Source organism: Streptopelia decaocto (genome assembly GCF_964273445.1).
Source record: "Streptopelia decaocto genome assembly, chromosome: 4".
NCBI classification, from domain to species: domain Eukaryota; kingdom Metazoa; phylum Chordata; class Aves; order Columbiformes; family Columbidae; genus Streptopelia; species Streptopelia decaocto.
Window position 1 is genome coordinate 11,508,314 of NC_138658.1, and position 25,043 is coordinate 11,533,356.

A 25,043-nucleotide genomic window follows, 5' to 3' on the forward strand; every position below is an offset into this window, starting at 1 on the left:
ATACATTTAATCACTCTTTCTTCTAAAATTTTGTTGTCTTGTATTTAAATTCCAAAGTTATACCATGTATCAGTTTAGAAATCGATTTACTAGAGTTGTCAGACCATTGGGTGGGCTGCCAGGCTCAGCACAGAGGTGTGAACGGCCAGAGGAACCAAAAAGCTGTGTTGTTTAAAAGTAACCTTAGCATTGGGCAGGAGAAAAGTTTGTCATTAGTCATCTATGTAACAACTGAGAGAACTTGCTAAATAAAGCTGAGAAATAATGATTTTTAAGCCCAATTTCAGACACACAGAATCAACAAATTTGAATCCTATGGCAGGTTTCCACAAAGTTTGACAGAAGGGATAGAAGTCTTGAAGATGATGATGTACTTACAGTGTGCATGAGAATAGGCAGCTGGCTTCAAGAGAGAGACCTTGTAAGAAAGTGTAAGAAGCAGAGTCAGCATATGCCCCAACTAGAGAGAAAACTGTGAGAACTCAGCCATGAGACAGAAATCTGTCAGAAGCCAGGCATTGATAGTTCCAGTATTCACAGAACCAACTGTTCATCTCATCAGTTTTATATCAACTGATTTCTAAGATGCTTACACCCAAATGTGCTTCTAGAACGTGGTTTGTTTAGGTAAAATATTAATAGTAACTGCACTGATTTCTAAGCTAACTTAGTGATACTGCTTTGTACATTGAAAGACTACACAACCCGCAGTTTCGTGCTAGGGTATACCTATATAACCGGTGATAATATGCATTTTTGCTGATTAGTGTGTTTGATGTTCTGGCAGCAATAGAGGCAAGTGCCAGAAATTTGTGACAAGCATATATTTTGCCCTGTACAGCTGCACAATGAAGAGTAGCCAGGTGTTTGATGAGATCATTGGTTACTGAAAAACAGTTACTGAAACTAGGCAAAGTAGAAGAACTTAGGCAGATAAATAGATACTGGTTTTGAGAGTTTAGTATCTTTGCCTGAGAACAGTCATCCAAAGTTGATTCCTTTAGTCTGAAGGGCAAGAATATTTATTTGACTCTAAACTGCTAAAAATCTTACGTAGCATGTCAGTAACACTATGTGAAGTAACTGTTTTGCTGAAAGATTGCACCTACTGAAGTTCAAGGGCTTACAATTTATCCTCAGTCACCCACAACTTTGTCAAACCAAGAACTTTAAAAGAACTGGTAAATCCCAGTGGCTTATGCTACAGTGCTCTTAGCAACACTGGCTTACCACATACATGTAAGAACAGTCTTCAGTTCCTAATTACAGTCCTATAGACTAACTTAGGTTAAGGGAGTCAGTGGCCTGAGTCCCAGTCATCTAAAAGCTTAACAAAACATTGTGGGAGGTGGGAGGAACCAAGGCTGATTAGCAGCATCACTTCTCTGGTTTAGGGAACAATGTGCAATGAAGGTAGGCTTGTCAGCAGTGGAATAATACTTTACAGGGATGGTCTAAATCCAGAAAAATGTATACATCCTTGTCAGCATCTTCCACAACGGTTCTCTCTTCCCTCCCCCCATCCCCTTTCCCTCTTCAATGTAAACAGTTTGATATTGCTGATAGCAAAAAAATTGTTCATCTTAAGTTCAGTTTTGTGTTCAGCAGCAGGAGAGTGGAGAATACCATACATACTTCTCCATATGGGAAATCATATAAAGTGAAATTAAGAATTCTATATTGCCAGGAAAATGCATGTTCAAGAAGCTTCTCTGGTACGTCAAGGAGCAAGTTTTCTTGTGACAAAAGTGTATTTGGTTAGTTTTTCAGCATGGATATAGGAATATTAAATCAGATATCAGGAGAAAGTACTTGATGGTTGAAAGACTTGAATGTAAGATTATTTTTTAAAAAATATGTTTTAAATAATAGTTATAACATTCTTATTTTTAGGAATTAAAAGTTATGGTTCCCTGTCATAGCAGGAGACTTTGGGCCAAATGGTGCTTCATATTACTAAGTGCTTTTGATATGTGGCACTGGCTTCTTGAATATTTATGTACATGTATTTTTAATATATGTGTGCATATATATGTATCTGATTATGAACAGCTATACAACTTAGATATTTTTCCTTGACTCCTCTTTATTAATCTTTACTGCAGTGACTCATTATTTTCTACTTATGTACTGTACTGAAACTTTGCAATGAAAACATTGGTTAAAAATAATTTATTTCCTTTAATTGCTCTGTACAGATCTGTTATCATTTCTGCACACTTGACTTCAGATAATCTTGAATATTTTTCTTTGTTAATCTTTGTTTTACTCTTAGGTTCACCTCTGTGCTTGTTTACTTAGGGTTTGGTCCTTTGTAGCAGAATAGCTGTGGAGCACTTCGACTTGGGAAATAAAATTTGAAGTTGATGCTCCTTTTAATTAGTTTAAGGTTCTAATAAGATCTTAAACTGATATGCTTTTCTGGTTACCTGCTACATCTTTTTATCTTTTTTACCTTTCTCAGTTTATTGAAGTGAACATAAAGAAAACAGAACTATCACATGATATTCTGTCAAGGTCAATTTCCATTTAGATTTCAGACTCAGCTCAGTGCTGTCACAAATCGCACTTACTATTTCCAGTGTTATTAAATCAAATTACTTACGGGTGAGATACAGTAGCATCAAGCAAAACAAAGTAAACAAACAAAAATATTTGATTATACATGGGGCAAAAGAGACTTTTGGTTAGGTTTCAGGTACTGATATTTTTTTTGTAATAAAACAAGCAAGGACCAATGGTTCCTTTAAATAAAGGGGGGTGGTTTTAGGGGTGCAAGACGTTCTGCAGGTACTTTTGAAAGTCACGTGATTTGTTTCTGTGCTTTCTCAGCTGTACAATTTTTAAGATCTGTAGAACTGGGAGATGTGAATGCGTTGTTGATTGTTCTGAGCTGGGGAAAGTTATCTTCCAATTTATACATCGTTCCAACTGCAACATTTACTTTTATTTTTCAGTGCTGCTCACCAATCTTGAAAGGCTTGCAGAGTGGAAAAAATTGTAGTGAGAAGGCTGCAAATTTTGAAGTATGCTGATATGTCTTTAGTATCTCACATGCTTGTAAAATCTAAGGTGAATATCTTTGCTGTAATGTGAGGGCCAAATTTCATCTTTTTTGTGTGTGTGTGTTTCCCAAATATGCAGCCTTAATTGCTTTAATTTATTTCAGTTTATTCTGTTCTGTGCTGTTGCTTCAGATGTTTGTAGATGTTGTAGTAAAGCCAGACTGATAGAATAATCCGTTGTTGCGAGATGATCATTGTATGGGTTTTACATGTTCCTGTGGTGATGTTTTGGATGATGAGCCATAAATATACCTTCAGTAATTAGAGAAGCAACTCTTACTGTTTGATTTTGAAAATTATGGAATCTGTTATTGAGACAGGCACTGGTTTAAGACAGCTACCAGGATGTTCTTGCTCTGTGGAGTACTAGTTGAGAATCCATCTATAACATCTTAGTAATCTTAAGATATAGGAATACTCAACAGTTCACGTGAGTTGCTGGGATATTGAAATTGAATTGTTGAATAAAAATGTTTATTTCTTAGGAATCTTTTTATTAGACTAGGAGACTCAAAGGTAAAGTAACACATTATATGGTCTTTTTGCAAACTGTCGCATATTGTTAGCAGTTTACAGTAATTTTATCATGGTCTTTAGAGGTGTATAAGAAGTTAGATATTCGATTATGACAATTTTTCTGCATTAAGAACAACTTCTGGGTGGTGATTGTTTTCCTTTTCACTGGTTATTGCATCTGCCTTTAGATTAAGAGGTTGTTTTAGCCATAATCTCTTTTCTGATTTAGAAGGTCTTTAACATTTTGGAAAACTCTACTTTTATATTTTATGTGTTTTGTTTTTCTTTCCTATTTCAGATTCACTGGAAAGAGAATGAAATAAACATGGACTCTTCTAAACTGGAATATATTTCATGGATCACAGTTAGAAGTAAAAAGAAGATGGAATGAAATGAGAGAGCGGGAGTGTAGTGCCTGTCAAGAACTTTCCAATTTGTGATATACATAACCTTACAGTATAATACCACTGATGATTTATAGTGATACTTTATTGATATCACTGGAAGAAGAAATCAGTTACTGTGCAACCTGCTTAATAAGAACTTTTATTCTAATACCTTTTAACACATTTTAACCTTAACTGGACACTTAAAAAAAAAAGTCTGAGTTAAAATCTTTTATAGCTGTCTTTTAACTGACAGACTGATCCTGATAGATGGCTGACAGCTGCTCATGGAAAATGGACTTAAACCCAAGAATGGTTACTATTGCATAGAGTTGAATGGAATGCCGTGACTTTGGAGCAGTTCTGTTAGAACCTTCTTCTTTGCCTTGCACCCATCATATCCTTAAATATTTAAGTGTAAATATTACAATTATAAAGTCTAAAAAATAATGGCATGGGTGAAATTCTTAAGAAGACCTGGGGGTAACCTTGGAAAAGTTTATCAGCCTGGAAGTATACTGTCCCTGGCCCCTACAAAAGGCTTATTAAATGAACCAGGTCAAAACAGCTGCTTTCTTAATAGTGCTGTTCAGGTGAGAAAAAAACTTTGTTTATTAAACAGTTCTGGTCTTGTAGCAGCTTAGATGGTCATAGTAGGGAAAGTGTTCTCTTGGCAATGCTGTTTTTACCATTTGTATTGCAGTATGTGAATTCTAGAGAAAAATACAGCTTACTTTTCAATGGTGTTAAAATCCGTTCTCAGTTAAACTTCTTAATGATTCCAAGTAAGACAGAATAGCAGGACTGTCCTGGAAAAGAAAAGGTGGCAATCGTAGAAAAAGAGACAACTATGTGGAAGTAATTTTACTTAGCATTTCATTTTAAGGAATAGATTGTGAGTATTAAATATTTAATTTTGAGAAAAATGACAGGATGCCATTTTGTTTGCATGCATTAAGAATATCAGGAACACTTTCATATTTGGAAACTTGTGACTCATAACTTTAAAACTTACTGCTTGAATTTTAAAACTAACGTTTCTGTCAAACATAGCATTTTTATTACTTGTTAAAATTTACTTTTTAGTGTGGTGCAAACAGTACTATTTGTTTTGAATAGGACACTATTTTTATTAAAATGCCACGTTGTCAGAATTAGCATGTGAGTCTGTGGTATTGGGACATATGAGACATATGACACATAAAGTTGGAAGCTTTGATTCCAATCTTAGGAAAGATTTGTGGAAAAAGTAGGAGATATACTTGATATCAAAGAAATAGGACTTAGATTTATTTTTACTATTTATAAGTATTACAAACCAACTTCTTGCATGTGTTTACCTGCCCACTGTTCTGTTTTTACGTGAATTGTAATTGAATAAATGTTGGCTCTTTAGATCTCTCACCGACATTAGTGTGATAAAAAATTGAGCTTTTACAAGCCTACTTACAACAGAGAGTATAGGGACTGGTGAATTCTGTGACAGGGCAGTCCTAGCCTTTCCAAGTTGTCTGCAAGTCAGAATACCAGGCACAGCTTAGTTTATATTATAGTCTTTTTGAATCTTAAAATTAACAACAACAAATTTCTAGGCTGTGCAAAAGAGCAGAACAATATAGTAGTAATGCCTAGATTTTCGACCTGATTGTTATCAAATTGTACAGAATTACTTGCCAAACTGGCAAAGGCCTTAATAGGTGCATAGACTGCCTAAGAAAACTCTGTCTTAAAAGTGATATGGTTTTAAACATCAAAAATATGAGAAATATATGGTGTACATGTATATGGTATCTAAGTATGTAAAAATGTACAATAGATTTTGTAGAATGAGTTTTCTGATTTACATTCAATGGAAACAGCATGACCTATATTATCTTGCAGTTTTGCTATTTTCCCCTAGGGTGCCCTAAAATTAAACCCTAAGTCATTTTTACTTATAGTTTCAGACAATCTTACTACTTCACAACCTACTGTTGTTTATCAAATGGTGGCTGATGATTGGTGACTGATGTTTTACAAGGAGAAATGTGTTCTTTCCCCCTTTGTTCAACCTTCAGAACTGAAGTTCTGATACTCATTTTCAAGTGCATCCTAATTCCTTTTAGCTTTTAGGTTTAAAGCTAGGATTTTTCTTTTCCCGGGATTTGCAACTGTTGTGTTACTATGCATCTTGAGGAGTCCTTTTATTTTATTTTATTTTTTTAAAATAATGGGCAGCTTTCTGAACTGCTACACTGATTGTGTACCCATAATACATTAGATACTGTAAGCAGTGTAGTGTCGCCAAGCTGACATTACTTTTATATAGAGGTTTCTACCTTTTATATAAAAGGTAGAAACTTATGTCTGATTAAGCACCAGGATTATCTGTGGAAAAACAACTGTAACAGCAATCATTTTAGTAAGAGAACATAAGAATGTAGCATAGACTTAACTTGAAATTATGATTGCGCTTTACCTAGCAATTCAGTTTCCATTTTTCCATCTTTTTTTTTTTTTCAAAGAAAGTACAAAGGTGGGGGGAGGGAGAGAGAGAAATGAAGTAAACCCTATAGCTGCTTTCCTCTTGTGTAAAGCCATAAGAAGACTACTTCAGCCTCTGTACACAGTTTAGCTTGCTGCTTGTTTCCTTAAGAGTATTTCAGATCCTTTTACAAAAGTTCATTGTTTGCCATTGGTTCAAAAAGTTTAAAATGGAGATCTAAATTTTGTGAGTGGTGACTGAGAACCTTCCACAGTTTACCAAATGAATGGAAAAGGACCTTCATTCTTGTAGCAATGTTGGTGCTCAAGTTGTATGTATTATGTGATTTTTATTTTTTTTTTAAGAAAATCTACTATATGTAGCTGTGTTAAACATGGAGCCTTCAGAACTAATATATTTTCTGTGAAACTTTATTTTTATAGGTATTATGGCAACTTGACATATTTCGACGAAGTTTAAGAGGTTTAACTGGACATGTGTGTCAGGGAGATGCGTGCATATTTTGTGCTTTAAAGGTAAATAATTTTTGGAACTTCCAGTTCTTTAAAAATCAACCTCCCTTGCTTGCTAAATGATCAGGTCACTTACATACATATCTGCCGAAAAGGAAAGTAGCAGCCAACTCTCTCTTCTAGGAAATTCAGAAAAAAAAACAAGTACAATTTATTTTCATGTTCTAGAACTGCAGATATTGACCTGTTCTCTTGTATTTTGTGCACTGGTTCAACAGAGATCTGATTTAATAATAAGAATTGTCATCATTCTACCTAATTTAGGGCAGTTTTTTGCATATCCATTCTTTTAATAAAGATATACTCCTGTCTGAAGTAGTAATGTAAACGTGTATGTTATTCAATGAATGATGGGTGTTAAACTAACCCAAGTAGTGTTAGATTATGCCCTAAGAAATACACACTCTCTGTAAAAATGAGATACTTGTGCATGAACTGCTATTCCAGTGGCCAAATAAAAAAGGCTGCATAACTACAGACTAGGGCTGTGTAGCTTTTGGAAGCTAAAGCCAATCACTTGCATTTTTATATACTTATATGTTGTTTTTCTAGTAGTTCAAAGTTCAGCTTGGTAGCATAACATTTTATAATGGAAGGAGTAACAGAACACAGAACGTAAGTAACTTTAAGAGAAAACAGTAATTTCTAAAGTTGCATGGATTTATAAATATTTTAATGTATTTGCTGTTTAGGCATGCTGCATAAGAATTGATGTATTTGTATAGAACCACAGTGTCCAGTCAAGTGGCTAATGAAGCTAAGCAATCTATTTCATCCTAGGCAATATTTTCACAATTTCAACACAGTCGAGAAAAAGCACTCCCATCAGATAATATGAGACATGCCCTGGCAGAAAGCTTTAAAGATGAACAGCGTTTCCAGCTTGGATTCATGGATGATGCAGCAGAATGCTTTGTAAGTATTCTTTGTGATAGTTGAGTAGAATTATGTTAGTTTTGTGGATGACAAGCTGATCTGTTGTTTTGGTAGCTCCAGGCTCACAGGTGAGATACATGTAATATTACTGACCTTTTTTATGCTCGGTTAGGGAAACATGGGGTAAGTGTCTGGTAATGTGGAATGGAGTAATCTTGCATTTGCTCCCTACTTCATCGTTTCTGTTTATATTTACATTATTATTTCTGTTTAGGAAAATATCCTTGAGAGGATTCATTTTCACCTTGTGCCAAACAGTGAAACAGATATGTGCACTTCAAAGTCCTGTATTTCTCATCAGAAGTTTGCTATGACACTGTATGAACAGGTCAGACCTTTATTTGGTTGCTTTAACAAATAATTTGTTTCCACTGTCCTGAATAAATAAAAACGAAAGTGTTTCTATTTTTGTAGTGTGTTTGTCGCAGTTGTGGAGCATCATCAGACCCATTGCCTTTTACAGAATTTGTGCGTTATATTTCTACCACAGCCCTGTGGTAAGAGATTTTATTCTTGTATATACAGAAAAATGAGATACCCTTCCAGTAATAATCAAAGCATGCCAGAGAAATGCTGTAAATGTTAAAAATGAATGTGTATTCCTTTTTTAAAATGTGCTTTTGAGATTCTGTCCAAAAGTAACATTTGGATTGCAAAGGCAAAAGCAAGATATAGAGAGAGCTTGACAAAATATGTATTGCTACTGTACAGTACGTATTGCTACTGTTTTACCTCCATACCTTTTATTTTTAGTCATAAGATAGAGTTGAGAGTTGACTGAAATTTGTTAACTCTTAAGAAGAGAGATCCACAGTGATTTCCATTTATTTTTTACAGTAATGAAGTAGAAAGAATGATGGAGAGGCATGAACGTCTAAAGCCAGAAATGTTTGCAGAGTTGCTGCAGGCAGCAAATACCACTGATGACTATAGAAATTGTCCTGTAAGTACAAAAGATGTTGCATTACTTGAAGATACAAGGGAGAACTTTTTAGGGTATTAAATCATGCTGAAGTATTCCCCTAAAAGCAGGATTACCTGTGACTATTTAAGTGCAGTCCAGCTTAGGGTAGAAAAGCCCTTAAATTTATCTCTTTTTTTTTTTGCTCTAGTTAAAGATAAACACAGTATAGTAGGTGCAAGTGGCCTGTTTAGGAAGTCAAGATATTAGGTCCGTGTTGTATTCTTCACTCCACATTCAACATACAGCCTGTTTTTTTTGATTGGTTGGAAGAGGTATCTTCTGAGTGAAGCTGCTTTAGTTCATATACACTGACAGCTTGACAACACTGTCTTCTATTGGAGTAATTTTGTGCTTCTGTTGATAAAAGTAGTCTCTTTTAGCTTGTTCTACTTAATTTCTCTCTTTTTTAAGTGGTCCTATGTCAGTACTGTTAATTTAGGAACCATAGAGAAGTACACAGAACATATAGACCTAAGCTTAAATGATGAAATGGAGGGGAAACAAAAGAGAAATTGTCATGGTGACTTCCATGTTTTCAGAGACTTCTGTTTTAAGGTGGTGATTGGATGTAGAAGTTTAGCTGTACTCTTCATCATAGTGTTTTTATGATGAAGAATTTTATCCTGAAATTGTGAGAAACAAACATCATGAGAATTAGAAGAGGTTGCAGAGTTGTTTTATTGCACTATTTCCTGTCTAGTAACTCAAGTTTGAACTTCCATTTTTTTACACATCTTTGTTTTCTTTCCTATCACTTTTTTTTTTTTTTTTCCATAGAGTAACTGTGGTCAAAAAATAAAAATTCGTCGTGTTCTTATGAATTGTCCTGAGATTGTCACAATCGGTTTAGTCTGGGATTCAGAACACTCTGATCTGACAGAAGAGGTTATGCGGAATCTGGCAACACAACTTTATCTTCCTGGGGTATCTGACCTAAAACTTACTATTTGCTTATTCTAGAATTTAATTTAACTTGTATTTTAAGTATATGTAAATATATGCAAATATATATACATATGTATTTTTAAAATGCACAAAGTTTGTCTACTTTTACCATTCTTTATAATGTAATGTTGATATAGTTTCTGTGAGAGGAAGAAGTCTCATCAGAAGTGTTGGTCTTGTGCCTAAGTACAAAGATGAGTGTAGGTGAATTCCTAGTTGAATATCTAGGAATATCTTGTTCACTTTGAAATTTGTGGAATTATTCCTGAACATTATTGTTTTACCCCTTCAACTCTGCAAAAGTAAACATTAAAATAGACCTAATAAGTGCAAAAAATCATTATTTATATGCATTAAAAATTTTACAACAAAACAGGGTATTTAATACCAATTGCCTTGGTGAAATGCCAGTAGTAGGTCTGGAAATTCAGGTATTTTACACACGTTTTTAAAGTATGTAACTATTTTTACAGCTGTTCTATAGGGTTACAGATGAAAATGCCAAAAACAGTGAACTTTTTCTTGTGGGAATGATTTGCTATACGAGCCGACATTACTGTGCCTTTGCCTTTCACACCAAGAGTTGCAAATGGGTGCTGTTTGATGATGCTAATGTAAAAGAGGTAAATATTGTTTTTACTGCTACCCAATTTATTACTCATTACTACATGCATTCTTCTGACACAAGAAACAAGTCAAACAAATGTCTTTAACGAGCCTTTGGTTTTGTAGATCAGTTTTCACAAATGAATCTTAGAATTGACTTCACTATTTTTCAGTTTGGCCTTCCAAATGTTTCAGAATGTTAATGCACTTGTCTACTGTTGAATTTGTACTTCTTTTAATGAAGAAAGAGAAGACTTAATTACTGGTTGCTGTATTTATAGTGTTGATGTTCTGATTGTTAGCCCACGTAATATTGGTTCTAGCTTTTTGCCACAGTTTACACAACTTATACCAAAATATTGAATCTTAATGTACCTTTGGAATTAGGTGTTTGGTGGCTGTCGCTTAATAAATTATTCTTTCCATAATAAGATTCAATGGTGCTGATAAAGCAGCCTTTTTAAAAATTTTCTTAGATTGGAACAAAATGGAAAGATGTGGTCTCCAAGTGCATTCGATGTCACTTTCAGCCGTTGTTGCTATTTTATGCTAACCCGGATGGCACAGCTGTATCTCCAGAAGATGCTCCAAAACAGATTATTCACTGGTCTCAGTGCAAAGCAGCAGGAGGAAATGGGGAAGACTTGGGTAATTAAAACTTTTTATTTTTTTTTAATTATAGTATCAACTCTATTTCTGAAATAGGGATTATAAAGGAGAAGGTAATAGAATACTTGCTTTGTTCTTAAATACTTTTATCAATAATTATATAAAGGGTCTCAAAAGAAAAAAGATTAGTGTATATATTCAATATTAGAGCTGTGTTTTGTATTTGATATGGGAATACAAATTGAGGCTCGTGGATAATGGGGAAAAATATTTTTCTCTTGTAGATTGACCAAAACTGCATGTAACTTCAGAATTTCAGAAGGCAATTGTAGTATATTTGTATATGTGGATGTTCTTATGTGTAAATTGATATATTTAAAATATCTTTTAAAATGTTATAAAAAATACTTTAAGTAAAGCATCATACAAATACAGACTTGTATTCAGAGAGTGTGTATTTGTATGTGTTTATGTAGAGAGCACCAATTCAGAACTTTGGAAAAATCAGGAGCTGCAGGAAACTTATTTTCTCAGAGATTTTAATAGCATAGTCCTCAATATGTAAGAATGCTGTCTTTTGATTCTCTAGTCTGTACTGCTGTATTGTTTTTGTTCTGTTTTGTTTTTTAATGTTAAACATAACATGCAAGTAAATTGAATAAAAGGCCAATTGTATTTGACTCGTTCCTCTTCACATAATGAGCAGCAATAGGACATAAACTGCTTCAGGGAAGAAAGAATTGAAGACCCTATTCCACTACAGTTTGCCATTGTAAATACAGCAATGTATAAAATGTTACAGAACCTTATTGCCTAGCATATTGGAATATGGTGGGGTTTTTTTTCTTCTGTGTTTGTTTTTTTTTTTAATCTGCAATTAAAGTTTTCTTATTTTTTAATTTAGATTTAAATTAGGAAGCCTTTCCTTTCTAAAGATAGATATGTTATTTATAGGATCTGAAAAACATTCTGCTCCTAAATCAGACCACATGAAAGAGAATGGAATTGGAGACCCGACTAATCAAAGGAGTAATAAAAAACTTCAGTCAGATAATTCAGCATTCAGTAGAAGCCATATTCAAGCTAGTGGTGGTAGAGGTCCAGGTATGTACTTCATACCCCCCCAAAAAACCCCAAACACGTCTCACTATGAAATATTTAAGTTGGCAGCATTTCAGGTGTGTTCTAACCTCTGGATTACAACTCTTTCTAAAGCAAGAATTTCATCATTGATTTGATTGAATCTTTGAATGACAACTAACATTTAAGTACTATCTGCCATAGAATGTTAAATTTTCTGGAGCACTGTAAATGCAAAACTTATTACTTCTCTTTATTCCCGTATGAAATTAGCTCTTGATGCCTTGATCCATTTCTCAAACATCGTCCTGCCCTCCAATCATATTGTTGGTTAAAAGGCCCATTAGAAACTTGAAGTTTGTTTCACCTTTTGGAGCACGTGATGTGGCTCTCTGTATCATTGGCTGTTTGAGGAACGCTGTTACCCAGCGGTATTGTGACATGCAGCATTATTTGTAGCCCTATATATTAATTAACTTCATCTTATGTTTGGAAAGAATAGTAAAAAATTTGTCCTACCTGTTTAAACATCCATTCTATTTGTACATTAGGCTTTCAAGCAAGTCAAGCTTTTAGTCATATGAGGCAGTGACTTCTGCATTACTTGTCAGTGCCTTTGCTCCAAGCTTACAATACTTCTCAGGCAGAGAGGTGCTGCCTTCTCTTGGGATCTGTTTCTCCTCTGTCATTATTGTTGAATTCCTAGACTTTTTAAATCTGAGAATGCTCAGCTTGATAACTTTTTTTTTGATGGAGTGATGACTCAAAAATGTTCACTATTTACCTCTTCAGAAATAGATTTGTTTTCATAAGCAGTGACTCCACTGTTTTGTTAAAAGCAAACTTTCACATTTAGACAAGATTAAATTTAAATTCAGTTTTTCAGTATAATTAAAAAAAAAAAAGATATAAGTAGTGCCTGCTTTGAAAATGGCTTGAGCATTTGATTTTATTGAGGTGTTTATAAGATATGCTTGACATAATACTAAGGTTACTTTCATGAGTTCCATTTAGTGGACTCCTTGGAGATACCTCTACGCTTGTATCTATACTATATATCTCTTATTTTCTTCATCCATATTATGTAATTAATTAATCTTTTTAAGTAGTACCGATTTTTAGATGTTGAGGTACATAAATATATTTGTGTGTTTGATTATGAATAACTTTTTAGTAATGATCTTTGACAAAAACTAATTTTGCAGCTAAGTTGGGTTATGGTGATCAAAAGGACAGGCTAAAGGACCTATCCAGAGAATGTGCTCAGAAAGCTGCTGATATGAAAAACTTCTCATCTTTACGAAAAGATGCAGACAAAGGACCAAGAAAAGAGTCTGGGAGACAAAGAGGTACGTTTTAAAAATGTGACCAGATAATCAATGGGTTAAATAGCTTCTAGCATCAATACTAGCTCCTTTTAAGAGAACAGACTGTACGATTGGAGTTTCCTCTTTTTCAGTATTCTGAAATACGTAACGAATTTGTTGAGATAGTAAAAGAAACATAGGTACTGTAATGATATCAATTAAATATTAATGAGCCATTCAATGGTGTTTTTTTCTTTTCCTTCTTATAAGATCTGATTGGGGAAGATCGTTCCAATGTTAAATCGGGGTCTCCTCCAGTTGGAAATGGACTTAGACAATGTGCTGATCAGCGCATATACAGCAGCCAGGGCAGAGGCTCCTATAAGCCTGACAATGCACCTCACCAAGCAAAGCTTTCTGTACAGGTGCTTGGATCGAATAAAACAGAAGCTTTTCCTGCTGGGGAGAAACCAATGATCAGGACCCGGACTGATGGTGTCACTGGCTACGATACTGACACTAGTCAAGAATCTAGGGACAAAGGAAGTATCATCAGCAGCAGAAGCAGAAGTAAAGGTTGGAAACCTATGCGAGAGACACTAAATGTAGACAGTATTTTCAGTGAGACTGAGAAAAAGCAGCATAGCCCAAAGCACAAGGCAAATCTGAACAGTAAACCTAAGCATGAAAAGGAACGAAGCTTTAACCATTGGCCAAAAGAGAACCAAATTCAGAAAGGTTTAATGACTATATATGAAGATGAAACAAAACAGGATACAGGAAGTCGAAGTTCACTGGATTCGGAGGGGAAAGGGAATGCTGAAAAAAGCAAAGGATTTACAGAGAGAAAAATCCATGGTGATAACTGGCAGATTCAGAGGACAGAATCTGGATATGAAAGCAGTGATCATATCAGCAATGGATCTGCAAACCCAGACTCACCTGTTATTGAAGGAATCAATGCAGCAGATGTCAAGAATGTTAAAGAAAGTGCTTCCTGCAGGTAATGCTTTTCTTTTAGAACTCGTACAGATTTTCTTTACAGTCAAATAAGTTGTTCTGATGTTCATGGGTTTCAAAACCAGTCAAGAAAACATGCTTTGGAACTCCATATGCTTGAGGTCAGGTATGTAGAAAGCTAGTAACATATCTAGAAATAAGGGTGCGGACAATTAAGGGTAAAGTTTACCTTTGCTCTGAGGCTACAACACTGGTTCTGTGTGGAAGGCACTGAGCCACATTATTATGGCGCTGAGCCAGAACTGCTAAGCCCTGCTGAGGGGCAGGGTGTGTTAATTTGAAATAATTGCTGCACTTCCTTAGTTACAACCTTTTTAGATTGTGGGTGACTTGCATCTGTAATGGAATACAGGAGTCTATATAAATCTTATCTATAACAGTTGTACACACGGGCCCCCAACAAAAAGATGGGAATGTCAGTAGATGAGTCTTATATACTGTTACTAGTCATTGTTCTGAAATTCAGTTTTCTAGAAGACATCAGATACATATTGATCACTTGATCAAGTGTAAAGTTACTAAAACTGGCCAAAAATGTGGTTAGCAGCCAAATTTTGTTAAACTTACTGAGAACTGATGTATGCTAGTAACAAGTGTGTTATCCAAAGAGGCTGCGGAGTCTCTGTGGAGATACTCATAACCCAACTGGATGTGATCCTGGGCAGCCTGCAGTAGTTGACCCTTGTTTTGGTAAGAAGAGTTGGACTAGATGATATGAAGAGCTCTCTTCCAACTTAAATGATTATGTGACATTGTGAAATACAAAGTTATTCACCTTCTGCCTGTGGTTTTCTGTATCGTGCATCTTAAACCTTATGTGGAACTTAGTTCCTACTAGAACCCATGCAATCTTTTGAATGTTGTTTATGTCCATAAAATGGAAGAGCACAATTGTGAAACCAAGCTTAGTCACAAGATATTGCTAGATTTGAGCAAATTTTGAGTCATACTTTATTGTGAAAAGAGAATAGCAAATACTAGGAAATGAAAAGGCTCTGACTTCTCTAAGCAGAGATGCAAAATTTTAAAATGTATTTAATAAAGTATTATAGCAAGTTATCAAAACAAAATTTTTATTTAAAACATAGAAAATACAGCTTCTGGATGAATTGAAATACCTTTGATTATTTTGGAACTGCAAGAAAACAAAATCAGTTATTTGCTTAGTTCTTAGTTTCCTAGGGAATTACTTTATTTTACATGTAGAAGCATAAATAAAGACAGAAAAATGACCGTGCCAGGATAGGAGCAAAGGTTTCTCTAACGTGCATTCAGTCTATACCAGTAGCTGGTAGCAGATGCTTATGAAAGAAGACAACAGATAGAGTGGTATTTTCTAAGTGTATTCTTTTGACCTGTTTGGCTGCTTTATGAACTTTCTGAACTGGAGATTATGACTCTGGTGTCCACTTCCCATTAAAAACTCTTTTTACGTCGTGCCTTTATCTATTCCCCTCTTTTCCTCACCCACTCCCACCTTTCTCCTCCCACCCAACTGTACAAAACCCCACTATACCAGAACCTTATGGGCTTTTATTGGATAATAATATAAATATGTGTAAAGCCACTCCAAGCCATGTTTATATTTTCAGTGCTTACAGTTGCCTTGAACAGTGATTTCTACAGTTTTAATCATGCCTCATTTTTACACATGCCCAAGAGGTAATGGGATGCCCAAATGCTGCATGTCTTTTTATGAAATATATTATGATAAATTTGAAGCAACTTAGTTCATTAAGAATCTGCTTACCCTGTTGTTTAAATATTTGTCAGACAAAAATAAAAACGACTTCTTGGGGCTTTCAGAAGAATTTTCTATAACTGGTAATTAGAACTGACTGACTACACCCACTCGTTCCCTTTTACCCATTCAGGTTTTTCTCATAAAAACAGCACAATACAAATTGATTATGTGAGAGTTCTTTTAGAAGTTAAAAAAAAAAAATGAAGGTAAATAAAGGTTTTTACCTTTTAGAAGGTAAAAAAAAAAAAAAGTGTTTTATTTCCTAGTAAGTTTTTTTTCTCCCTTCTTCCTGACCCTTTCAGTATTTTTCTTGTTTTCCTGTCCTTTCAATAACAGGATTTTTATTTTTTATTTTTATTGCCGCTGTGTATTTTCTTCCCTGTTTTACTTCTGGAGAAGGAAGGAATTGGCAGGGTGTTTGTCAGCTCCCTGTCTGGGTTGGCATGCTCTTTACTTAACTAAAGCAGCAAGACTTACTAAATCTGCTGATTTTTTTTTTCCCCCTTCTCTTGGGATTGCTGCTGCAATCCTCCAGTTTTCTTACAGTTTGAGAAAAAAGTTTTTTAAATGAAAGTCCTACGAATGAAAGACCAAGTGGTAGTTGTTTCTCACAGGTGACACTTCATTTTTCTGTTGTTGATAACTTTGGGAAACAGCTGTCTTTATTAAGCAGGCTGATGAGATATTAAAAAAGCAAATCTTGTGTGCTGCATATTAGGTGTGCTGCTGTTATACTCTAGAGTAGGACTGGGATGAGTGGGCATCCAATCTCCAGAACAAAGTGGGAATGCCAGCCTCACAAACTGAATGTTTTTTACCTGTCCATCTGAAAGGCTTTAGGTATTCCTAAATTCCTCTGCATGAGCACAGGCTATCATGTGTGGGAGCAGTGTTAAAAGTGTTAAAGGGCCACCACTGTTATCTTAGCTATCTTCTGTAATGTGTGCGAGTTAGTAAAAAGTATGACAGGGATAATAAGAGTCATTTTCACATAGGCAAAGTTTTTACACATTCAAGACAATAAAGCTTGTGACCATACATCAGCAGTTTAAGCCTTCAACTTACATGTTTGCTTCTTCTACAGCGAACAGAACTTGTCGACCAAAAAAGCTGACAATGTGTTACATTCCGTATCCCAGCAGAACAGAAACTTCTATGGTAAGAACTTGAACTAGTATAAAGAATAAGAGGTTTTCTAAAAATTAATGTAGATGTACAAAATTTTAATACTAACGTACTAATATCACACAAGAGTTGGACAGATTTCTGATTAGCCTTTTGTATTTTGTAAATTTGCTGTATAAGTTAATGTCATGACATTTCATAAAATTGAAAAATGCATATACTATTTATCATGGCTTTTTTTGTTGTTGTTGTTACAAGCCGTAGCCAGATACTTCAGAATTAGAAAATTTGTGCATCAGATCGACTGTATTTAGGTGGATTAGCAGAAAATCAGCATGGAATTTGTGGCTGTTTTGGCCATGATGTTAGAATATTTTTGTGTACTTTTTTCAGTGAAGAGCTGACTCATCAGAGCCTGTGTACTCTGTCTTTTTAAAATGGCAAAAGAAATCTGGTTTGTGGGTTTTTTGCAAATTCCAAATCCTGTTCTTGTTCACGTTTTTAACCTTTTCAGTGAGTTACACTGATGGGTAAAGATAGAAAGTGTTCATATCCCTTCTGGGTACGTTTTGATGGAAATGTGATGGAGCAGCAGTTCAATAACTGTATCGCTTTTTTTCATGGGTATTTGAAGCATTCTGTTCCACAGAGCACTTTCATTTGTTCAGTTTCTTGGCTTTCTTGTAGAGCACATGTACAATGTAAATGGATTTCTAGCTATCTGCCATTATATATGGGTTCCCAGACAGAGGGGTTGGTTGGTTTTGTGGTCTGCGGGTTTGATTTTGGTGGGTATTTGTGTGTGTGTGTGTGTTTGTTTGTTTGTTTGTTTGTTTTGTTGGGGTTTTTTGTTTGTTTTGTTTTGTTTTTTACAGTGCTCCACCATTGTGTGAGGAAAATTGTGTTAATACAGTAGCAACAGTGGGAGTTCCCGACTTCTGTGCTATGCCATGAATATGCACAGCAGAGGTTCACCTGTTCTTAGCATGTCCTTTCAGATGGCACTGGCAGTGCCTAGCTGTGTCCTGAGTCACGTAAAAGCACAACATGTCTCCCCAACAGTTGTTTCACATGACCTCTAGCACCAAAGTAACAGGCTAGGTGACTTTTGGCTTTTTGTAGCTCCTGATTGTATTTTAAAGACAGTAATTTGGGGTGGAACATGTAAGTATCATTCTGAAAGGCCACAGCTACTTCTTAGGTTTCTTTACAAATTGTTGGATAATCAGGATGTAATGATTCTTCTTGAAACAGTGCTTCTCTCCTGATGTGTTTTGTTACAAATCGTTTGCTTTATAGGTTGGTAGAACAGTTTGTCCTTCCTTGTGCGTGTCATACCTCACTGCCATCTTATTATGTGGCCAATGTGTAACTGCTTCGGGCCAGCGTAGGTTCTCTGTACAGGAACCAAAACCACTGTTGTTTGCCAGTATTACTGATTTTATTAAGGCCTGTAGTAACATGACAAGGGGTAATGTCACTGAAGTGTCAAGGTCAGGTTGGATGGGACTTTGAGCAATCTGACGCAGTGAAAGATGTCTTTGCCCAGGGCGGGGGAGTTGGACTTGGATGATCTTTAAAGGTAATTTCCAGCCCAAACCATTCTATCGTTCAATGATTCTGTGATTTTGAGTGTCTCTCTGCCGGCATAAAATATCCAGTATAATTAATTTTCACTGGCCTTAATCAATGCTTTCTTTTTAATCCAGTGGAAACGTTCACATGTAAATATCTATTTCCATTGCTTAGATTCTGCTTTGAGAACATATTTCTCAGGTTAATGTTTTGTTTTGTTTTAGCAAGTGTGCACATTTATTTCCCATCCAGTCCCCTCCTGCCCCCCAAAAAGACACTGTGTTTTCCCCAAAAGCATTTCCATGAGCTTTCTTGGTGGATACTAAGGAATTTTTTTTTTAAATGTATGGGTAGACCGTGGTACCATTTGTTTTCCTTCAAGATATGAAGCAGTATCAGGAAGAAACACTTGTAATAAGGAAGTCTACTTCCTTTTACACACTAATATGTCTGTTGGGTTTTTATAAAGTTGATAAATGCCTTGGACTTATAAATATTATAGGTCAGCATGAGGCCAGCCAAAACGTTATCTACTGTTACTGGAACAATGGAATGGTGCTTGTACAAAGAGGTGCACTAAATATTAGGCCACTTCCCCAGGAAATGTTTGATTTTTATAGATATCATACTTCATTTCAAATAATGTACAGTTTAGTTTCTTCTAAGACTTCAATGGCAGGGGGGAGGGTTGCCATACCAGTTTTGTCATTATTCCAACTTATTTTTGGTTGTAGAAAGAAAACTGATTTGGTGTTTGTTTATTGTAACAACAAGAACAAAACCTAACTCCAAATTGATATTGAATGGAATGCAAAGACCTGGTTTTGCATGACATTTATTCTGCTTTTGTTCTGTACTATACTATACTTAACCATACTAGTGAAAAAATTCAACACTTGAGTAGCAAAAAAAAGAAAAAAAACAAACAAAAACCACTAGTGAAAAATATATAAAGGACTCTGTCAGAATGAGAAATAGGGGGTTCAAAAATGTTTAAGCTTAGTAATGTGTATTCTCTGGAAAGAACCATGTACTTTACTTAAGTATACTTATAACTTTCAACATGCATCATACATTTTCTTCAAAAAAGTGTAGTGATTCCAAGCGATCCTTAGAGTTATCACAAAAGTCACAATAATTGTCATGAAACAATGATAAAATCCCATCTATTCAGTAATTCTAATTCAGTAACTAACTTTTGAATAGTTTCATAAGAAAGAGGTATGCATTCTAAATCAAGTGTGAAGCTCTCACATGTGTGCATGTTTTGGAAAGCAGTACTTTTAGTGGAAGTAGTTAATGGGCTGGAAATTGAGGAATTTGATCAGTTCACATGTAAGTGGGCTTAAAGGTTTATTTGGCCTCAGTTTTTTGGTTGGCTAAAAAGTGTGTCAGGGCACCTTTAGCAAGGACAATAGCAGTCATTTGCAGTTATGTTTTACCTCTGAATATGATGAACAAGACATGAACTGGTTGGTGAGTACCAAACAAACTCCTAGAAAACAGTACTTTAAGAAACAATGCCCAGTACTTTCTGAGAGAGGAATGGAATGTACAAAATCCTTGTTAGCTGCTCATGGCAACTTGAAAAAAAAAAATCTCTCTGGGTGTTTTTTTGGTGTGGAAAGCTTCTTATGGAAGTTATGTTGGATGTTTAATTATGCCCACCATTTATATAACTGTGCCTCCCCAGTTCCTTGTTTTCAACTGGAGCTGAATAAGGCCACTGTTCAGCAGTTGGAATTCTGTCCTTGACTTACAAAAATAAACTTATTGTTAGAGTGTTATAAAGATAGTAACATTGGATCACACAGCAGTTATGCAGATTAAATGGCTGCTGCTTTCACTTGTAGTAAGCAATAGGTAACAAGTGCTTAAGCAAATGTCCCACAAGGCCAATCACTAATTTGTGTGGTCAGATCTTGGCAGGAAAATGTGGATAAGTAATAATGGATAACGTAAGCAGAAACAGTATCTGTAATTTATATTGATGAGCTGGCGTTTCTGAAGTTTGAACTTGAACTGTGGAGGCTAATATTTTTGTTTATAAAGAACATGTGATGTGAACAGTGTGAGGGGAAAATTTCCAACCTCACATTCTTCAAGTTGAAGGAAGATTACAATAATTCTTGGAAATAGCTAAGGGCTCTAGAATTTTAAAATGGATTTTTAGAGCAGTCTCTGTGCTAGCTACTGATGATCACTTTTAATCATAAAGGGGTTTTAGTGGCTTTCATGACAACCTGATTCCTAAGGCACAGATTTCTTCATGAAATTGCTACTCTTGACATTTTTAATAAAAGGCATTTCTGTTGGGAGGGTTAGGTGTAAATACTTAACATGAAACAAAACCAAATAAATGCTTTACTGGAGTGTCTTTAAATTCTAGATTATGATTTAAACAAACAAACCAAACCAACGAAACAAACCCTCAAGCCTCTAAACTTTCTTAATTTCCAAATATAGCCAAGCAGCCCGTGACGACTGCAATATAAAGGGCTCTCACATTTGTAATTCGCTTTATTAATGTGAGAAGTTTAAAATTTAAAATAGATGATGCAAAGGTTGAGGTTTGGGTTTTAAACCAGAAATCTGATAAACTTCTTGAGACAGGCAGATCAGGAGGGTAAGAGTTGGTGTTCTTTGTCAACTGTTGTTTCACCTCGGAACTTTTTTAAACTCTCAAACACATGCACATTTACAGCATCCTACCCCCAAAAATAACAGTGAAACTTTATTTTCATTTTTTCCAAGATGTTTGAAGCCATGGCAAAAAAACCCTACTAGTGAATACAGAAGAAATGCTTTACAACTTTCTTGAATATTAGGATTTTTTTTTTTATATAAGATGGTCATTGTTTTTTAAAAATAACATTCTATTTTAGACTAGTTATAATGTGTTATAATGCTTCTTGACTGGGACAACATTTTTCTTCCACATATCTAAAGCTTCCAGTAAGTTCATTTGTCATGTCAATTCAATATAGAAAAATGTCTGGGTTCAGGGAGAGGAATTGCCACAATACTACTTACAAAAATATTACTCCTTGGGTGTTTTTGTTGCCCACTTAAAAAAAAAAAAAAATTAAAAATACAGGAAACATGCAGCTAAAACACATTAGAAGGAAACTGTTTTTTGGTTTTTTTTTTTTTGTTTCAGAAATTGCAGTTTGCAGATTTTTGCAAATGTTCTGTAGGTGTAAATGGATGTATTAGAGGAGAACTTGTCTGTCTTACCTGTTGGCTACAGAATGGCTATAAATCCTTTGAAAATCTAGATTGGCTATTCAGATATGAAAATAGATGTTTATAAATCTTAAAAGCAGACTGGTTTATACTTGAGAAACCAGAGTTACATTTCATTTACTGGTAAGATTCTTATGACCCATTGATAAGGGTGTCAGTCTCCAGCTGAGCACAGTGCTTGTCTGTCCCATATTTAGGTTTGCAAAGAACCTACAGCCAAAATTCCCAATGGCGTCTGCATTCGGTTATAACCATGCATGGATATCCTGTCAGCAGAAGAGAAAATAACACATCTATTTTTAAGTTAGCTGGAATTCTGAAGGCACAAACCACCTGGTATCAACTGAGCAGCTTTGGCTTAATGTGCCATGGTCATGCCAAGGGAACTGCTAATTAACCTTTGCTGCCTCCTTCTGACCGGGTTCTGTCACTGCCTGTGGGAAGGATTGAACCTGCTAAATTCCTTAACAGTTTGGCTTGGAGTGCTCATCACATCAGGTGTTTTGGGGAATTTTGGAGCACTTGTATGGGCAATTTATTAGGGATTTTTAAGTATATGTGGTCTTGTATAAAAGTTGATATATTCAAAGTCTGAAAGCTCAAAACGCTAGCTTCAGCCACCGCTAATCTAGCAAATTATTTAACTAATTCATTCCTAGGACTGTATCCTGAAATTGGGACTAAGATACTGAATTGGAAATATTCATGGTAAATAATGTCAGGGCCTGTGCTTTTTTATTAATAAAGCTATTTACAGTTCATTAAAATCTGTAGCAGCATAAAATGTTTTCTGTTTGGAATATTACCTTGCTGTTAGTTAGCTCTTTCAGGTTAATTACCTGTCCCTTGCCAGAGTCACAGGGGCTCACTCGGGAACAACAGGAACAATGTTTTCCCATAAATACTCTTTCTGAGTAGTTGTCATATTGTTTTTTCATGCTAGAATAGCAAGAATTTTTTTTTTTTTAAGCTCAAAGGAAAGCCATGTTGGAAGCTTTGTCTCTTGTTCTATATACCTTTTTAGCCTCTACAACCTGTGTTTTTTGTCAAAGATTTAGTGTCTTCAGTCTTTCATCAGTTAAAGATAGAGCAGATATTGACCCTCACGTACCACCCACTAGCATCACCCAAAGTTTTTCATTTAGTTCTTTTCTGTTGTTGATGTTTTGACTCGTGTTCACGAGTCAGAAGTTCCAAGACTTTATTTAGACTTGAGGAAATAACAAGTAAATTTAAAAATGTAATAATTTTGGTAAGATTTTCTAATCTAAGAATAGATTCAAAGTTTTTGTACGTTTTGTTGATGAAAGTATGGAACAGCCTATGTTGTCAGTTGGAAGTTGGCTAAGTTAGTACTGTCCACTTAACAGGAGTTTGTTCTACTAGAACTCAGGCAATGTATACTGCTGGTTTTGAATTTAATTCCTGTTTTTCTGAAAAAGGCATAGCAGTTAAATGAACTAGTCTATACATATACAAAATAAAGGTGCTTTTGAATTGCTTCAGACCAGGTGACTGATTATAATGGGCAAATCGTTGCATTAGGAAAATTTGCAATATCTAGCTCTAAACAAATAGACTGTTGCTTGTCACTTGCCAAGATAGTGTTTTATTCTGTGTGGTGTCAACATGGATACTTCAATGCTCCCTTCATTTACTGTCAACTAGAAACTGCATTGTTCAGAAACTGTGTATTTTCAGAGAGTGATTCTTTGCCTGGTGAATAAAAGGAGCTTCTAGAGTGTGAGTGTAGTAGCACTGGCCCAGGCACTCTCATGTTGTGTGTTTAGGTCTTGCAACTGAGAGTGTTCTCTGTCTGTTCAACATCTCTATGAACTGTAGTTTGTTGTTACATTTTAAAATCTTTTTCAAAGAACGCATGTTGCATTTCTTAATAAACAAAACAAACCATCCCCCCCAACCAACAAAACCCAAATGAACAAAAAAAAAGTTGAAAAACAAAATGCCCCTCAACCCCTACAGTATTAATTCCATTTGGTTATTATTACATCATGTAAAATTTCAGAAATCATAAATAGTTTTTATTTTGTAATTTAAATGACTGGATATTTGAATAAATGTGCTTTCATAAAAATCTGCTTTTGAAAATGTACTTTAGATGAAATGTTAATATGATCTTTTAGGCATGTCTGTAGGACTTAAAAATTGTAATTACTATTTTCTGGTAACATTAAAAACCAAACATTTCCTACAGATTATTTTGGATAAATATAAGATCTTACCTTCTGTGACGGATTTTCTTCAAAATGGTTATTTTGATTCATGTCAGATCTTGAAAATAATTAATTGTCCTGTTGCGTTTTGTTTGTTTTTGTGACCTCCAAGGAATTACAAGGAAGGACTTGGGACTGTATTTCTGATTATTTTGAAATGTTTTTTCTTCTATCCCCAGACTTGAAGAAAGACCAGATAAATTCAGAAGTTAACTACAGACCTCATGTTAATTTCTCACCAGAATTACATTTGCAGGTGCCCAGTCCTCCAGTAAAGAGGTAACTAATACTAGTGTTAATTTACTATGTAATATTTTAAGAAATGCTGAATTCTGTTTTGTGATAGTAATCAATAATATTAAGTATGCAAAAGCTAAAGTCTTGAATATTTTTGACAGACAATGCCTTTTGTATTTTCTGTAATTGATAGAGCTGAATGATCCGTCTTTAGTTTTGATGCCGTCAGAGGAACCAAATAACTTACGTTGTTTTAAACCACCTTACCAGAGAAAAGGGTTTTAATATTTTTTTTTTTTCCGGTTTGAATTTATATAGTACAACAGGCAGTGATTAACCAATTTGTGGTTAGTGCAATAACCTCATAAAGCTTTGAAAAAATTGGTTGGAAGGGGAAGAAAAGGTAACTTCTGTTTAGAAGCTGCCGATATATACTTCTTGTTTCTAATTT

General features: G+C 35.0%; 1 protein-coding gene across 3 annotated transcripts in view; it reads left to right on the forward strand.

Moving 5' to 3' along the window:
• USP53 (ubiquitin specific peptidase 53) overlaps nt 1-25,043 on the forward strand; it is a 32,909-nt gene that overhangs the window by 3,706 nt on the left and 4,160 nt on the right. Inside the window, exons 2-16 of one of the 3 annotated variants that reach the window (XM_082051108.1) lie at nt 2,958-3,072; nt 3,880-4,560; nt 6,875-6,967; nt 7,745-7,879; nt 8,115-8,228; nt 8,315-8,397; nt 8,738-8,843; nt 9,642-9,788; nt 10,283-10,432; nt 10,892-11,063; nt 11,979-12,128; nt 13,310-13,453; nt 13,682-14,414; nt 17,260-17,333; nt 24,535-24,634. In XM_082051108.1, coding sequence (XP_081907234.1) covers nt 4,417-4,560; nt 6,875-6,967; nt 7,745-7,879; nt 8,115-8,228; nt 8,315-8,397; nt 8,738-8,843; nt 9,642-9,788; nt 10,283-10,432; nt 10,892-11,063; nt 11,979-12,128; nt 13,310-13,453; nt 13,682-14,414; nt 17,260-17,333; nt 24,535-24,634 — 2,345 coding nt within the window. In that variant the 5' untranslated portion in view covers nt 2,958-3,072; nt 3,880-4,416. Of the gene's footprint in view, nt 1-2,957; nt 3,073-3,879; nt 4,561-6,502; nt 6,763-6,874; nt 6,968-7,744; nt 7,880-8,114; nt 8,229-8,314; nt 8,398-8,737; nt 8,844-9,641; nt 9,789-10,282; nt 10,433-10,891; nt 11,064-11,978; nt 12,129-13,309; nt 13,454-13,681; nt 14,415-17,259; nt 17,334-24,534; nt 24,635-25,043 lie in introns of those variants that run through there. The other 2 variants (XM_082051109.1, XM_082051110.1) reach the window with 2 other exon arrangements.